At 38.4% G+C, this 18,324-nt stretch overlaps 1 protein-coding gene across 2 annotated transcripts; it reads left to right on the top strand.

The window, feature by feature from the left end:
• The first annotated feature begins 435 nt into the window (after positions 1-435).
• On the top strand, positions 436-17,948 carry hdgfl3 (HDGF like 3). 2 transcript variants are annotated; one of them, XM_032561488.1, is made up of 6 exons: positions 436-776; positions 3,186-3,262; positions 6,478-6,616; positions 6,786-6,944; positions 11,022-11,159; positions 12,726-17,948. In XM_032561488.1, the coding sequence occupies exons 1-6, from the start codon at positions 693-695 to the stop codon at positions 12,750-12,752; spliced, it is 624 nt and encodes a 207-aa protein (XP_032417379.1). In that variant the 5' UTR covers positions 436-692; the 3' UTR covers positions 12,753-17,948. The 2 variants fall into 2 exon arrangements, with proteins under 2 accessions (XP_032417379.1, XP_032417380.1); XM_032561489.1 differs by having other exon boundaries at positions 441-776; positions 11,025-11,159.
• The last annotated feature ends 376 nt before the right edge of the window (positions 17,949-18,324 follow it).

Below are 18,324 nucleotides of genomic sequence, written 5' to 3'. Positions count from 1 at the left end.
ACTTTCATAGTATTACAGGTGTTCCTCCTTTTTATAACACAAACCAAGACAAATTTATTAGCTATCGAGATAGAATAACACCAATCTAAAAGAGGTTTTTTTTTCAAACGCCAGCACATATACGTAAGTACTATTGCGTACTTACGTTTTACACAAAATTATTTAACTTAAGATTTGTTTTAACAACCAATGTCCTCTCTGGGTTGCTGCCAAATTACGTGTCTGATTCTTAAATCACCCATGGTAAATAAACAAATAAATAAAAGATATAAGAGGGAGTGAAATTTATAACCTTGAGGAACAAAAAGAGCGATTTATTATTGCAGATATTTCATCATATTTTGGCAAAAAAATAAATAAAATGTTGTAACAAAAAAAACAGCAGGAGAGGAAATTAAATATTTATTTTAACCGGAAATGAAATTGTCATTAATATGACACATTTTGCTTTTCTTACTGGATCCGTACTCCAATTTAGGCCATTCTCAATTACATCTACTCTTGACTTTGTGCGTAAGAGAAAAGGTCTGTTATGGGTCCCATTTTCTGCATTATTTATTTATTTATTTTCATGTAAACTGCAGTCTTCATATAAAAACTTGATGATTGAAAATTTAGACCAGCGTTTAGGGCCCAGTTAGATGTGATCAGGATTATCAAGTCCGCCCAAACCTCAGCGTTTCTTCAGCGACATGGCTCGACCACGACCGCGGGAATACAAGGCAGGAGATCTGGTTTTCGCAAAGATGAAGGGATACCCACACTGGCCAGCGAGGGTGAGTCTGTGCTGCAGCCGGGCTGAAAGCGCAGAGAGGCGGCGGTGTTTCCACAGAGCGGCCGGCTGACTGCACGGTTCTCAGCAGGATGGACTGTGTTGCTGGAGCAGGTTCTCCTGGTGCCGTCAGTCTGTCTCCTGGCATGCTAATGACGGCTGGAGAAGTAAACGGAACATTTGTCGGCACCATTTTCCCTGCGAATATTTTGGTGAAGACAACATTTTTAGATATTTCAACAAACGAGCGGAGAAAGTGCTTGAATTGTATCCGGTATTCCAGAATATATAAGGCACTTGACCTGTAGTTACCTTAGCACAGGTAACTGCAGGTCTGTTTTAACAATGTTAAACGTTGCACTTCGTTTTTGGTAAAACCTGCACCTCATGTGTACATTCTCTCATGTGTACTGCAGACACGGACAGGTCTGTCATGTCATTTTAGCGAGTACTGTTAAGGTTACCTTCAAATAGTAGTTTCCAACTTTCTTTTCTTTTTTTCTTTTAGCACACTCAGCCTCTTTTTTTTAACACGTAAGAAAAAACATTTTGTGAACAACGTGTCTGCAGAAGATGGATAGCAGGTAACTGCTCTCTTTCCCGTTCTTTCTTCGGGAATCTTAGAGGAGAGTATAATGTTTATTAAAATGTGATCTAAATAGCGTAAAAGAGAAAAACACTTTATCAATTCAACTCAATTGTAGAAAACTAAAAAATACAACAAAAAACAAACAAACAAAAAACAACCCAGAATGTTACTGCTGAACAACTTAATGAAAGCGAATATACACTGCCTGGCCAAAAAAAAAGTCGCCACCAAAAAATGGTCACACTCTCTAATATTTTGTTGGACCGCCTTTAGCTTTGATTACAGCCCACATTCGCTGTGGCATTGTTTCAATAAGCTTCTGCAGTGTCACAAGATTTATTTCCATCCAGTGTTGCATTAATCTTTCACCAAGATCTTGTATTGATGATGGGAGAGTCTGACCACTGTGCAAAGCCTTCTCCAGCACATCCCAAAGATTCTCAATGGGGTTAAGGTCTGGACTCTGTGGTGGCCAATCCATGTGTGAAAAAGATGTCTCATGCTCCCTGAACCACTCTTTCACAATGTGAGCCCGATGAATCCTGGCATTGTCATCTTGGAATATGCCCGTTCCATTTGGGAAGACAAAATCCATTGATGGAATAACCTGGTCATTCAGTATATTCAGGTAGTCAGCTGACCTCATTCTTTGGGCACACAATGTTGCTGAACCTAGACCTGACCAACTGCAGCAACCCCAGATCATAGCACTGCCCCCACAGGCTTGTACAGTAGGCACTAGGCATGATGGGTGCATCACTTCACCTGCCTCTCTTCTTACCCTGATGCGCCCATCTCTCTGGAACAGGGTAAATCTGGACTCATCAGACCACATGACCCTCTTCCATTCCTCCAGAGTCCAATCTTTATGCTCCCTAGCAAACTGAAGCCTTTTTTTCTGGTTAGCCTTACTGATTAGAGGTTTTCTTACGGCTACACAGCTGTTCAATCCCAACCCCTTGAGTTCCCTTTGCATTGTGCGTGTGGAAATGCTTTTGTGTTCACAATTAAACATACTCCTGAGTTCTGCTGTTGTTTTTCTTCGATTTGATTTGACCAAACGTTTAAGTAATCGCCGATTGCGATCATTCAGGATTTTTTTCCGACCACATTTCTTCCTGGAAGACGATGGTTCCCCACCATCCTTCCAGTTTTTAATGATGCGTTGGACAGTTCTTAACCCAATTCTAGTAGTTTCTGCAATCTCCTTAGATGTTTTCTCTGCTTGATGCATGCCAATGATTTGACCCTTCTTCAACAGACTAACGTCTTTTCCACGACCACAGGATGTGTCTTTTGCCATGGTTGTTTAAGAAATGAGGAGTTCCTCATTGCATCAACTGGGGTTAAATAACTTGTTACCAGCTGAAAGATAATCGCCTATGCAGTACTTATCCAGTAGGAGGCTTGTACCTATTTGCTTAGTTAAATCCAGGTGGCGACTTTTTTTTTGGCCAGGCAGTGTACAATTACTGTACTGGAAATAATTGTTTGTATGCTTAGGTTTTTTTAATTGCTATAAAATATTTAGAGTATTTTTTCCCCCTGTAGACATTCTGATTTGTATTTCTTAAAATAGATATTAGCGATTGAACTCTGGAAACTCTGGTAAAAGTGTGGAAAGTACAGTTTCCACACTTTTCCATATTGTTCCAGCTGTGTACTTTGTGTTGTCCTGGTAAAGACAGCTGCTCAGAATTACTGTAAAGCTAATTTTCATATTAAATAATAAAATATAGTAAAACTGAACTGAACACAGTCTGTGAATAAAATTCTAATTTGTGTAATCTACATTAAGGGTTTTTTCTCTCTTCTGTCATTCAGATTGATGAGCTTCCAGAAGGAGCGGTCAAACCTCCTGCCAACAAATACCCAATCTTCTTCTTTGGGACCCATGAAACGTATGCACATTTATTTGTTTGTTTTCAAACAGGAAAACTGTTATTATACTTAATGTGCTTTATATTTAACGTTCATCCAGTTGTCACATATATAGTTTGACCTTCTACTTATTTGCAATTTCTATATATTGTTTTTCTTATATTCTTTTGTCTTTGTACTGTTTTTCACTCAGAAGCATACACAAAGACAATAATTTAATATTTATGATTCAGTGTTTAACCTACAAATGACTGCAGACAGAATTAACTTCACCGTCACAGTATGAAGTACTGTAGTTCTTGTTCATTAATATCTTTTATATGATTAAAAGTTTTTAATAAGATATAGATCATGATGTCATGCATCAGTTAGCATACTGACTAAGTATTTCCTTGAGTTCCTTTATTTTTTATTCTCCTTGCTCTCAAAAAAGACTTAAATGTGGAGAAACTATGAAAAAAGCTCTTCTCATGCACATATTTTCATATTATTTAGTTGTCAAATCTAAGCCAGTACATTTTAATTAAAACATGTTTTAGTGATTATACCTGAGGGAATCATTTGTCAGCTGACTGTTTAGTTGAAGTGAACTATGGTGCCGTTCGGTATATGTGAATGCCAAGGGGACCATAGAACACTCCAAAAGCAAGAAGGGGACTATAACCCAGGGCATTCTGGGTATTCTATCCAAACAACCATGCAAGTCTAACACTAGAGGGAGAAAAGGCTCGTGGTCTTTTGCCAACTTTAGACAAACGAGAAATCCTTTGATTTCTAAATTCTGACACCAATCTGTTTGTGTTTACATTTCACGAAGAAGAAAGCTGTGCTCAGTGTCTTTTTCTGAGGTTTTTCTGTGGTTTCCTTCAGTGGTTCTTGATACATCTCCACTATGGGCAAGGGAGGGAACAGATTGCTGAATGGGGTTAGTCTGTTTGTCACAGTGAAGCATGAAAGAGAACTGCACCAGCTGAAAATGTAACAAATGTTGCAATTTTGGTCCCCAATCAAACCAAGTCTATGTAAGTGTATTAAGTTCCATTCCTCCATTGATAACAGTTGTACCAATAATATTGAAGCTATGATAACAGCACTAATAAGTGTAAAAGAAATGCAGCTCTCATGACTTCCAAGTTTGTTTTACTTTTTGCTTCGCCCCCCTCATTTCTATCCTATCGGAGCAATAATTGTTGCCCATATGGACAATGGGCAACAATTACCACAGTCATCCTCACAGAATTTGGTGTGGATCTGATCCTGCATATGGGAGTTACAGCTGTTTGAAAGTTTCTAGGCAACACTGTTGATTTAAATTCCAATATAATCAGGTTCAGTTGTTTATAGATTGACAAAAATTATGCATAAGTCAGTTAAAGCTAACCATACACAAATGACAAGATAACAAAATTTGCCACTACCATAGTCTCTGTTTTGAGTAAATAACACAAAATGGCAACTTTGTTCCACAAAAGCCTGTAGGGTTTTCACAATACAGCCCCGGTTCCAGAGGAGTTTAGCAGAGGGAGCATTGGTTTATTTTGGGGGAGCACAGTAAACAAGCTTTTACTTTGATATAAATACATAAGCAAACCTTTATGTAACCTTTCAAATAAAATAACCATGTTTATTAATACAAAATAAATAAGGATGTATACAGTAACATGTTTAAAATGTTGAGGAATTATGCTCAAATTTGCATAAACATGGGGCGTGCCGTGGTGGCGTAGGGGTTAGCGCGACCCATATTTGGAGGGCTTGAGTCCTCGACGCGGCCGTTGCGGGTCGACTCCCGGACCTGACGATATTTGCCGCATGTCTTCCCCTCTCCTTCCCCGTTTCCTGTCAGCCTACTGTCATATAAGGGACACTAGAGCCCACAAAAGACCCCCTGGAGGGGTAAAAAAATTTGCATAAACATTAGCTCATATGTTGCAGAAATCTAATATTTCCAATTTCTAAAGTCTATTCCTTTAAATGCAAAAAATAATTTACTCAAGTAAGATTAGCAAGTAAAAGAACAAAGTACAGTTCAGTACTACTTGTAGCTTGTTCCCCAAAACGTTACTCAAGTAAATGTAACCATATTACCAACTTTTAAACATAGCTAACATCAGTAGCCTTCATCATGATATATTGGTATTATCAATGCATCATTTAGTTAACATTATCTGCATCCAACAGCATTGATCAACTCACTATGTTAGTTTGGGGGGCAAAAAACTATCAAACTTTTTTGCCTTTTGCTGGTTTGCTTTCATGCGCAGCAGCAGCAGCAGCAGGTCTCCAACGCTGCTGCACAGGTGTAAAACTGCCTTGAGCATCTTAGCGCTCAAGTTGCCTTTAAAGGCATTTCGGAAAAACACAACATGTTACAACATGTTAACAGTGAATTAAACAGTTATGGTTGTCACAGCTGAAAACGTGCGGGGGACAGAGGGCACAGATATGGGAAGGGCGAGAGTTCCTACTGTATCAAATCAAGATAGGAATAACAGAAAGTTGGCCACTCTGAGGTAAAAAAAAAAAAAAAAAAAAAAGCTTCCAGTCCAGGTGGGAGGCAATTCCCCCAGTGTCCACCCATGCTACCGGGCCTGTCTCAGTGGCTCCAAGAGGCTTTTTTTTGTCAGTACTGGATTTCATAATCCTCAGTCAAAGCAGGGCTTTGGTCTGATTGCTTCAATGCTTATAGGAGGAGTTGTGGAGGACTTAGGCCTCATCCACCAAATTTTTTACTGAATGAATCTCTTTTCGGAGTTTTATTAGATGAGATCTATCATATTCAATTAGAACAAAACATATGCCACAGTGGTGACTTCAGACTTCGTGCCACCTATTTGGGTAGGTCTTCGGAAGTTCTACAAGTATACCAAATTTCATACCTTTATGATAACATAAGGTAAACGAGAACTGAAAGTTTCAGGGGACACTGCATTGCGACTGCACCTTTAAGGGTACATGAAGAAGGTAAAGTTCTTTCTTAATGTTTCTTTGTTCATATCTTAAGCTGAACCATAAACACACTTCTGTTTAGTGATGCTAAGTAGACCTGCACTCAGTACAAGTTCATTATTTAAATAAATTGCTAATTTTTACATTCTCCCAAAATTAAATACTACCCATTAAGGCAATCATTTGAACACAACTCTAATACTTGTACATACAAATACATTTACTCATTACTCATAAAGAGCAAAAGAATGCTTTCAAGTATGTTTTAATTCATTTTCCCTTTTAGTGCATTCTTAGGTCCAAAGGATCTTCTGCCCTACAAAGACTATAAAGACAAATTTGGCAAGTCAAACAAGAGAAAAGGTTTCAATGAAGGCTTGTGGGAGATTGAAAACAACCCTGGAGTCAAGTTCACAGGTTATCAGGTCAGTTGGGAGCTTGCATCATCTTTGGTTCAAAGGAATGACAGAACAACTACACAAGGGGGTTTCAAAGCAGAGCTTGTTTAATGGTACAAATAAAGAACTGTTCAAAGCAGAGCCCATTTTTGTAAGAAAGGCAAACCTGTCTTAACCTATACTGTCTGACGTACAGGCCATGCAGCAACAGAGCTCATCAGAAACAGAAGAGGGAGGAAACACTGCCGATGGCAGCAGTGAGGGTGATGACGGTGACTCTGTTCAGGAAGAAGATAAGAAAAAGTTGAAGGAAGACAAGACTGGATCCAAAAGGAAAAAAACACCCTCTTCTAAGGTATGATGTGACAATAAGATGCAGGTTGTAAATTAAATGGAAGTCGACTTTATAGCTATGATCAGACACCATATTTAACACTTGTGTTATTTTATGGCATAATTCAAAAAGTGTACAGAACGCCTGGATGCTAAAATTGACCATTTACTATACCATTGCTTGTGCAGGTACGGTAAGTATACTTGCATTGTGTTATTATAGTGTTCTTAATTCTTCTGGATGTTTTCTTCGTAGTTTAATATCAAAGGAGGATTTTAGGGAATTTATAATATAAAATATGTGAAGAGACACAAACACACTAGATCAGAAATCCATCCATCCATCCATCCATCCATCCATCCATCCATCCATCCATCCATCCATCCATCCATCCATCCATCTTCTTCCGCTTATCCGGGGTCGGGTCGCGGGGGTAGCAGCTTCAGAAGGGAGGCCCAGACTTCCCTCTCCCCGGCCACTTCTTCCAGCTCTTCCGGGGGAATCCCGAGGCGTTCCCAGGCCAGCCGAGAGACATAGTCCCTCCAGCGTGTCCTGGGTCTTCCCTGGGGCCTCCTCCCGGTGGGACGTGCCCGGAACACCTCACCAGGGAGGCGTCCAGGAGGCATCCTGACCAGATGCCCGAGCCACCTCAACTGGCTCCTCTCGATGTGAAGGAGCAGCGGCTCTACTCTGAGTCCCTCCCGGATGACTGAGCTTCTCACCCTATCTCTAAGGGAGAGACCAGCCACCCTACGGAGAAAACCCATTTCGGCCGCTTGTATCCGCGATCTCGTTCTTTCGGTCATGACCCAAAGCTCATGACCATAGATGAGGGTGGGAACGTAGATCGACCGGTAAATCGAGAGCTTCGCTTTTTGGCTCAGCTCTCTCTTCACCACGACGGACGGGTACAGCGCCCGCTTAACGGCAGACGCTGCGCCAATCCGCCTGTCGACCTCCCGCTCCCTTCTTCCCCCATTCGTGAACAAGATCCCGAGATACTTGAACTCCTCCACTTGGGGATCAGAAATCCCCAGTAATGAATAAGTCCTGTTGTATTTTCCACTAGTTTGGTTTTGATTTTCACAAACTTTCTAGTTAGTTGAAATATGAAATGTTACAGATCAATAACTACAAGCATGGGCTTGTTTCTAAACATATTGAAAAGCCTGCAGTTTGGTGTGGAGTCGAATGTTTGTCTTGAAGTCAACATTTGACCTTGCCAAAATCTGTAACATCTGACATGTTTAGATGAAAGATGACACTTTTATCTGTGAAGTGGGTAACTGCTACCATCCCTGCTGTAGAGTGATTTCATGACCTCAAGAAATCCTCAAGTTTTATGGGGGAAACTTAGCAAGTTTCCCCCATAAAACTTGCTAAGCCCAGTGGTCGGGGCCCTGAGGCGGTCTACCGGGGTTTTGTATTAAAAGATGTGAAGTTGACAATAATCGTAAAATATTACTGGGTAATTATATTACTGGAAGACATTACTGACAGTACTTAAACCCACAACTATAGAATCTTAAGAACAAATCAATAAAATACAATTTAAATAAATATCAATTATTTGCACTTCTGTTAAATCCAAATTAAGTAATCAGTTAGTGGATCTGAACACATAATGTAATGCTGAGATTTAAAACCGGCCTAGGGCATAAATGAACTAAGAGAGTATCAATGCTATGAGTTCAATCTTTGAGTTTTAGCTGTTCATTAATGCATCTTAGTAAGCTTAGTAAGACTTCAAGTAGACAAAGCAATTGATATGCATTGTATCGGCGCAAAAAATAAAACAAAATAAAAATAATAAGTCACGCAGCGCGTAGAGCACAGCACGCTGGCTTTCGCCCATTGTAGGTGAGCGCAAAAGCTCCTCTACAGGCTGACCCCTCAGTCCACTAACGCACCGGCTAACCGGGAACTCAAACTTTATCACTGCAGACAGAATCAGCATGTTGAGATGTAAATGCACACGACACATATAATGCATTGTTCAGAAAGAAATATTCTCACTGCACGCTCAAGGCGCACCTCTAGATGTGCTCCTGTGAACACTGAGCACAGCTCACATTGAGCGGCGCGAGTAAGTCAAACGCGATGGATTTAAACTTGATTCCTACCTTGATGAATTCTACAAAGACATCCTCTTCCTCACAGGGGTTTTTCATATAAATATCCATGTAGTTGAGCCACGTAAAGCATGGCGGCCCGCCAGGCCTATAATACACCGGTAGGAAACTCTGACCTCAGTTATTACAGTTTGGAAAGTGAACTGCACCAAGTGAAGAAATATAAATACTGTAAATGTGCTGAGAGCATCAATTCAAATTACTGAAAAGCAGTTTACTGTATGGCATGAGTACTGTATGGCAGTTGTATAGAACAATGAAAGCCTCTGACTGTGTACATTTCTGAGAACTATACTAATTTGGCACAAAGGGTTCTATAAAAATTTAAGACAGTTTAACTCTGCGCCACCGCCACACCCAGTCATTAAAAAAAAAAGTTACTATTTACATTTTCCAAAATGTAGCAATGATACAGTATTTATTTTTGGTGTCTTCATTTTTTGTCTTCATTGGCGCTCAGTTATTATTTAATTCATTTTGTCTTCTTTATTATAGTCTGTCTTTGTTAGGATTTAGGGCCAAAAGTAAAAAAACCTGCTATTTCTGCTGTAAATGGAAGCAGTCACTCACATTCAGCTCCCTACTTAGCAACAACAGTTGCCTAGCAACTGGTCTTCATTGTGCAGAGCACATGTGGTGCATTTGAAGGAATGTGATGCTTTTTACGATCACTGCTCTCATCATATAATAAAATTTGAGTACAGCTTTTTTCCCTTAACAGATAAAATAATTTGAAAAGGATTTACTCACATTATACATGAATATAGCACACTGTATGGGGGGAATTATTTAGTTCTACAAATGGCTGCCTTTCTCAGTTTTCCCCATGGTTTTTGGCCTTCATTCACTGGGATGTCCCTATGAACTTTAAGTTAGTCCTTTGCTGTAAGAGCTAAACTGTGACCTTAGAAAATGCATTTGCTGTTTTTAAGTTTTCATGACAAGAAAAAATGAAGAATGTTTCACATAAAATTTGAGTTTAGCTCAAGTTTCTGAACAAGAGGGAAGTCACATTTCCAGACTGATATGACAAGATCTAAGCAATGTACAGTAAATAAGCAATAAGGAAATCTTCAAAACAGACACGTGAATATCTGGAATTTTACTTTCATTACTCTGTATGGCAGCTGGGAAACACCTAAAACAATCAGGCCATAGTCCCTAAGAAACACTGGCCTAGGATGTAGACAATAAAGTTAGTTGCAATTCGTCTTCTGCATTTTATATGCAGACACATTGATAATAAAGCCAAATTACTGTGTAAAAAAAAAAAAAAAAAAAAAAAAAACTTGTTAAAAATGGAAAATTGGGTCTGTTTATGTTCAGGTGCTATCAGGCTTAGACTTAGACTTAGACTTAGACTGACTTTATTATCATTTTGCATGCACAGGGTGTATACAGAACGAAATTTCGTTGCATACGGCTAAGGACAATGTTTTGAGGTTCCAATGTTATGAGGTTACTCCAGAATAAAATAAAATACAATATAAAATATAAATATAAGTATTTATATTGGGAGATGATTGTTCCAGTAGTTGCTGGTGTTTTACTGAATGTTTAATTCTCTGATATTCATGACTGTATCTTTGCTTTCTTAACTTTACCATTGCTCTTATCCATATGACAGTGACAATAAAGAGCAAATCTTTGAAATCTACTTAAGCACATAGACTCCTGTTATAGCACATGCAATATTAAATAAATTATTTAATAATTCTATTCAGATCAATTAAACAGCTGATTCATGACAGATATCATGTCAATGTACAGTAATTTACAAGACAAACTGATCAGAATTCAAAATAGAAATACATAGTCAATTCAAACATACATGGTTGAATGATTCTTGCATATAAGAATCATCTTCTTGTATATAGGAAGATGATTTAAAGTCACCGACATTCCAGCTGAGTATGACTTTATGTTGAGAAACACGCCGGGTAGATCATGATGTGCTTGTCTTTAGCAGCAATCCTCAAAACTGTCCAGGGTCTCATCTGAAGAGGATGACCAGGACAGGGATGGCAAAGATGAAGACCAAAAGAGTGACTCGGAGGGAGGAGACCATGACAACAACTTTATCCAAAAGACTATCGACGCTAAGGTGGGGGTCCTAATGATTAGCACTTTTTAAAAACATTTGAGTCTTTTTTAAACAAAGCATCAATCTAATGACCCGCAAATATTTGAGCTGCCAGTAGCCCTTTTTAAAAGCTCTTTTCAATCTTTGATCTGCATGTGTTTTCCACTTCTTGGAAACTAGCTGAAAATGATGATGAGACACAATGGCAAGTTAACCTGGTCCACTGTTGGTATGTGCTTCATTTTGGAATAGTCCCAAAACTGTAATGTCCATGTGGTGACAGGATAAGCTGGGATTACAAATGTTTAAGGCAGTTCTATAAAAGTCAATGACAGCAGTGGTGGCTTGCCACTGCTGGTGGCTTACCTAGTAAGAAGCAAAGAGGAGCTCCATTAGATTCACAGTCCTGCTCCATTTCTGATAGCACACCCAGACCAGTTATCTTGGTTTTATCCAAACGTTCATCACAATATTATTTTTTTTCCAGTTTTTTATAAGAATTTATTTGGCCTTTATTTGACAGTAATGTGACATCAGAAGGAGGAACAGACATGTGGCAAAGGAACCAAGGACGGAATTCAAACTCAGGACGGCCTTTTTCAGGTCTTCAGCCTCTGTATCCAGGACGCCTGCTCTAACTGCAGTGATTTTAAAAGTGAAATTATAATGCACTGTTTTGAACTAAGTAAATCTCTGCGGGGGAGAAGCTTTTACATCAAAATAGGAAATTCAATTAATATGCATTATGTAATATTAATGCATTGAGTGCTTCAGATTAACCACATCCCTTAACTACTACTACTACTACTTTATTTGTAAAGCACTTTAAAACAACACTACAGTAACAAAATGCTGTACAGATAAAAATAAATAAACATTCAAAATATGGAAAGGAAAAAAGACAACAATAGAAACAATAAAATGCAATAACAGAGGAAAAAGTAAAAGTCTCAACATTAAAAGCCAAAAAATAAAAATGTGAGTTAAGAGGAGTTTTAAAAGTGAACAATAAGGAACACTTCTAATATGTAACCGTATCCCATAATATCCCATAATTTGGGAGCGACAACACTAAAAGCTCTGTCTCCTCTGAGCTTCAAGTGTTTGCAGCCCCCATTTTTTCAAAATATCATGAAACGTTTGTGGCTCCAAATGAGTTTTACTTTGCCAGACTGAAGACAGAAATGGCTTCTCGCATTATAAAGGTTTTAGATCTCTGAACTAGGATCTGAAAGTCTGTTGGACTAGACCAGGGAACCAGGGGTCCTCAACTCCAGGCCTCGAGGGCCGATGTCTCTGCTTCAACACCTGGGTCAAATAATGAGGTCATCAGCAGGACCCTGGAGAACTTGACTATATACTGAGGAAGTAATTCAGTTATTTGATTTAAGTGTTGGACCAGGGACACATCTAAAAGTTGATGACACTGACCCAAATATTTCGGACTCGGTGTCATACAAAGATTCTCCGTTTCACTCACTAAGGCACACACAATTTCCCAATGACAACAACAACAAGTCAATGGAATTGAATTAAAGTGAACTTTGTCATTTTATTGATTTTAAATATTTAATTTTGTCAATGCAGAACCAGCTGCTCATGGAAGAGCACTGAAGGAGAGAACATGCCAGGAGGATCCCTCTTTGTAGCGATGATGTTGGAGAATTGAATCAAGTACCTGGTTTGTCATGTTCAGCCATCACTGACTGCAATCATCACCTCCATCTCTGTGCTGGACTCTCATTTTTTGTATGTGAGAAAGTTGCATCATAAAAGCTTCCAGAATCCAACCTGAGGAGAAAATGAGGGCAAAACTGGGCTTTCCATTTGTCAGCACTAATGGCAGAGCTGTCAGAATTCAAATAAAGGCTTTTATTTTTTTCAACATATCTTGGAATACAATTGTTTATATTATTATGGTTGATTTATACATTTACACAATTAACATCTAATCTAGTCTTTGTGTTTACTAAGCCTTTCTTCAAACGAAAAAAAAAAAAACAGAATAGAGAAGAACTGCCACTGATTAAAAACAAATCAAAAGACATCAATAAAGTGTACTATCTTAAGAACAAAGTATGATTTTACATTACTCACTAAAGAGTTCCATCTGGGACACATTTTGTCATTCTTTTTTGGGTGGGTTTGGTTTTTTGGGAAGTGTTATGCGATCAGATACCTCAATGCTCAGCTGCCTCCTCATTCTAAAGCTTCCAGACTAAAAGATTCTGAATTTTCATATTATTTTGCTTAACTTGCAGTTGAATGGAGTCCAGGATGATTTTGCAGTTTTATGAAAACAAACAATCTGAAACAGTAAACAATGTGAGGAAACAGCCAGATAGCTTACTGTACAAATGTAATGGTGCGTTCACATCAAACGCAAATGGAGGTGCGTTGAGGGCCCGTCGCAGCGTGTTTGATGCGTCTAGCGCGCCGCTATTTGAACTGTTTGGAGTGTTTTGAGTGTTTGACATGCCAAGAGTGTTGAGTGCGTCGGACAAATAGGCCGTCAATGGAAAACAACAGGTAGAGAAATTTCGATGCGCTTCCACATAGACTTTGAACCAGATGCAAAAACGCTAGATGTAGACCAAAATTTCAAGCGTCTCCATTCAAAGTGCACACATGTCGAACTTGAAGCATCAGACACATTCGGTGTGAACACACCGTAACTTCTGTCTCAATTTAGGAACCTTCCAGTTTACATTTGATTGTCGTCTCTGATTGACTGCGATTATATAAACACATTACGTTTGCCAAATGGAGCCGCCCCATAATGTATTCTACTCCTCTCTTTGCAGACCATAAATGCTTTTCTAGATTCACCCCTAGTGTAGTGTTGCTGATTTTAATGAGCAGATGGATTGTTATGACTGTTCTTTGCTTATCTACACAACAAATTCAATTTAGCAACAGAATGTATAAATATAGTATTTGAGAATGGACAGCACTACGAGAAATAGGAGGTCTCAGTTTGAGAATGAATCACTTAGCCAGCTTCTGAACAGCCAGTTTTCTCTTTCTCCATTATCCATTCTGGATAAAATGTTTTTAAAGCTGGGATTATTCCGCTATGTCTTATTTAGGCCAGGCTTTCAAATTAAACACGTTAAGCAAATTAAAACACGTGAAGCACCCTGGTTCTAGTGTGAACAGGTGTGAAGCTTAAAATGTACTAGTACATGAATGTTTGATGAAATTAGCAGCTTATTTTCTTGTAGCTTGGTTCTCCAGACTGTTCAGTCCAGAGTGGGGTCAGTTGGGAGCTCAGTAAAAAGATGGACTCCATGCCAGGCGTTTGACTCTGCCTTATAATTTTGCCAGGCAGATTCAGGTGAACCTATAGATGTTCTGGGCCCAAAGGTAGACACATCCCCTGGCTTACTGTTTGTCTGTTCTCATCCCAACTCTAGCATGAAGTTAAAGAAAGAGGCAATTGTGGTCATAGACAATTATTTGTCTCTACACTCAAGTCAATGCTTTTCTCCCCTACACTGGGCTGTACCCACTTTTAGATAGGAGCTGAAGTTTGAGGACTGTTTTGGCTCAATGATTGAGCCTTTGACCCTTTAACCTTTGGATTTAAAGGACTGAACTACCTCGTCTCACACTCAGCTTCTACAGAGTTCTGCTAAAGACCTAATTTTATGATGAAGGTGTGTTGACAGAAACACTAAAACTAACTAAAACAATTTATAAACGAATTTTAAATTAATTTTACTTAAAAAACCCCCCAAAACAAATAATACCATCATTGTCAGATAATTTAAAAATATATGTGACTATTTAGGACAACATTATGAAATATAATGATTCTGTATTGGTTTCTAAAATATTTATTATGATGCTGAACCTCAGCATTCCAACTTTTGAAGCATATTGTCTATCTCATACCTCAAATATATTTCTGAAAAAGTCCAGAGCTTCAACTCCCAACCTCTTTTGGAAAACATCCCAATATAGCTCCTGAAAAGCCAGAAATGTCAACATGACCATGTTTAAGTTCATATGTTTTCATTGTCTTTATACATTTTACAAGTTGTACTATGTTTGCTTGTTGTTTTTCTTGCTGTTGCTCTTATCTCTTTCATACCAACTAGCCAGTTGGAGTAAAGATGTAAACTACTCATCTGGCTATAGTCTCCCATACGTACATGCTATTAGTCCCATTTTTAAGATAAACTAAAGTAAATCATTCCCAGACTTAATGTTTACCTCTCCCACTCTAACTGCAGTATTCTACTGAGGGTGTAGGGAAATGTTGATAGATTCGCAGGCTCACTACTTCCCCAAATTCCTATGACTTCACCATGAATTAAATGTTTAACTCTCAGACTGCAGAGTGCTATTGAAGTCAAATATGGGCAAGTTAGACATTTGACCTCGACCTTCAACATTTGCTTTCCTTGAAACTTTCACTTACATTTACTACATCCTGCTACCAGCAGTAGTGGTAAACCTTTACATCCTCCCACATTTGACTGTTGTAGATACAGAGAATAAAAACTGAAAGAACTTGATTGAAAAGATTTATTTAAAAGCCAACATTTGGACATTTTTAAGAGGTGGTAAGTCTGCTAAAAAAAATGTCCAAATGTTGGCATTTAAATAAATCTTTTGATGTTGGTCAGTAATTTATTTAACTTATTTAATGTCAAATAACCCTACCACAAAAGTATCAATGATTCTGTTTGAATAATATAATTTCTCTTTCAGTTTTAGTTTGTAGAAAATATTGTCGGAATAAGAATGAGTGAAAGTACTGCATGTCGTACAGACAGCAGGTTAGGTTTTCACCTTGTGTTACTGTGATGTTTCAGCCAGTTCAAAAAACACACATTTGTAATGCTGAAGCTTCATACATTCTTTGTTTGTTTACATCCATCATATGCTTCCAAAGTTTTAATGAACCATAATCTTGCCACACTCCCTAATGTGTTCTTGTATCATACATCTGTTTCAAATTATGAATGTGAAAAATTAGTTTCCATAGAAACTTTGTACCAAAATTGCTAGACTGTGGATTGAAAATTATGTTTAAAAAGTGGCTTATTAGAAGGTAGTTTGTGAAATGTTTGTTACAAAAGTACATTATTGTTGCAATAACATGAGGAAACCATAAAATGATGTCTCATACTTCAACCAAGCAAAACAGCCAGATGAAGTTGTGGATATTTTTCCTTATAATTCATAACCACACATTATGTATATAGCCATCAAACTATTTATACTGGTGTGCGTACCAACTTGTATTATATTCATTATATCTGCTGTCTGAAATTGTTTTTCAGGATTGCCAACTTGCCCCACATCTCACAGTTTCTCACACACACCCACGCCTGCACGCACACACCCCCACACACCCCCACACGCATACAAAAACACACATATATATATATATATATATATATACACACACATATACAGTATATTCTAAAGTCCAATGACACTATGGCCATATTGCCAAAAGTACTTGCTCCTGTCCCCCACATACATGTCAGCTTGAGGGACATTCCAGTCTTAATTCACAGAATTTGCTATGATGTTGTTCCAAATGTCTCTTCAACCTGTTATGGGAGTTTTTGACTATTCTTCCAGAGGGACATTTGTTAGGTCAGAAACCGACGCTGAGCGAGAAGAACTGTGTCAAAGTGTCTCTTTAATTCATCCCAAAGGTTTTAAGGTCAGGTCTGCCAAGCAACGATCCCCTCTATTACTCTTCACTCAGTTCAGACAGGCAAATACCTTTCTCCTAACAACTGCCAACTCCAGACTTTCTAACTAGATTGCCAGATAAAGGTATGACTTATCACTACAGAGAACACATTTCTAGTGTTAAGAGTCCAAATAGAGTCCGCACCTTCAATAGAAATCGTTTCTCAATAGCAGAAGGTCCAGACCCTCTGGACAAAGTGACACCCCCTAACAAGGGCCTGGTTAACTGAGCTCCTGAGGGCAGAAATGTTTGGTGAAGTAGTCACTAGGCCTGTGTCATGGATTCTATACATCTGTTGCAACAGAAGTAATGGGGACACTTGAATTCAGTGATTTGGGGTAGTGACCCAGTATTTTTGGCAGTATAGTATTTGTGTTGATGTATTGAGCTTGACAGAATTGTTGGTAAGAATCCTTATGTGTGACTGTATTCTGTAACCATCTGACATCATATGTCAAACTTCTTGCTATATAATCAGAAAAAGATGAACGAGAAAAATAGATAAACAATATGGAGTTCACAACTGGGCTACATATTGTAAGCCCTTATTAACAGTGTCTGTATATTTTACCTTTGATGTAGAATATAGGCCTAGCATTTTATTTGAGAAGCTCTACTACATCTTTTTAATGAAAAAGTAATACTGTATGTGTTGCCCAGTGTCTTCAAAATAGGTCACATGATATTTCAAAGCATTCTGTAGTGGCATGCTGTTGTACTAAACATCTATTTATTTTTAGTCTGCTGCTCTCAAAGAGGGAAATGAAGATTTCCTACAGTATCTAAAGCTGTTACTAACCTCGATCACAGCCCAGACTTTAAAGATGCTTTTTCTCTAAAACATTACGAACATGCAATGTCATTATTTATACTGAAATCTCTAAACCCATAAGTTCTTGACTAAATCCTGCAGCTTTTAGACTATTTATTTTTAAATAATAAGGTAATTCACCTCCTGTATGTTTTTTTTAATATTTCTATGCTTGTGTTTGGAACATATATGCATTATGAAAATTTGTAATTTAATGTAAATTGATTTTGCTGTGTGTGGGAGACATTTTTTTTGCTAAATAAACACATTGGGATCCATATTTATGCTGCAGTTGTCATTAAACACCTCCAGATACACTTTCTCATGTTAAACTTTATTAGGTGTGGGATGAAAAAATATATTTAAGCAGTTTTGCTCCAAGTAGACTTGATGCAGTATTTATACGATCTGATACATTTCATCTTTAATCAGTCGGTGAAATGTGGCGTTCAAGTGACCGTTGCTGAGCCGCAAACTTCCACCAGAGGACGGAGCTGAGCCTGGAGCTGCAGTTCCCACTAAGGGGCTCTGATACACCTGCAGATCATCAACCCTCATTAACCGTGCTGCGCCTTCATTGCCTGGGTGTTAGCCTCTGCGGTACCTCTTGTTCTCCTTGTGTTTTTGTGTCTTATGCATAAGCGTTTCACTAATTA

Source organism: Xiphophorus hellerii, chromosome 4, assembly GCF_003331165.1.
Source record: "Xiphophorus hellerii strain 12219 chromosome 4, Xiphophorus_hellerii-4.1, whole genome shotgun sequence".
Lineage (NCBI taxonomy): Eukaryota > Metazoa > Chordata > Actinopteri > Cyprinodontiformes > Poeciliidae > Xiphophorus > Xiphophorus hellerii.
The sequence above is the reverse complement of the archived record's forward strand: the minus strand, read 5'-3'. Positions and strand labels throughout refer to the sequence as shown.

Bases quoted from the DNA above. Each gene is read 5' to 3' on its own strand.
- hdgfl3 (XM_032561488.1), top strand. From the start codon at position 693: ATGGCTCGACCACGACCGCGGGAATACAAGGCAGGAGATCTGGTTTTC. The intron at 777-3,185 runs GTGAGTCTGTGC...TCTGTCATTCAG, and splicing joins ACCCACACTGGCCAGCGAGG to ATTGATGAGCTTCCAGAAGG. The intron at 3,263-6,477 runs GTATGCACATTT...TTTCCCTTTTAG, and splicing joins TTCTTTGGGACCCATGAAAC to TGCATTCTTAGGTCCAAAGG.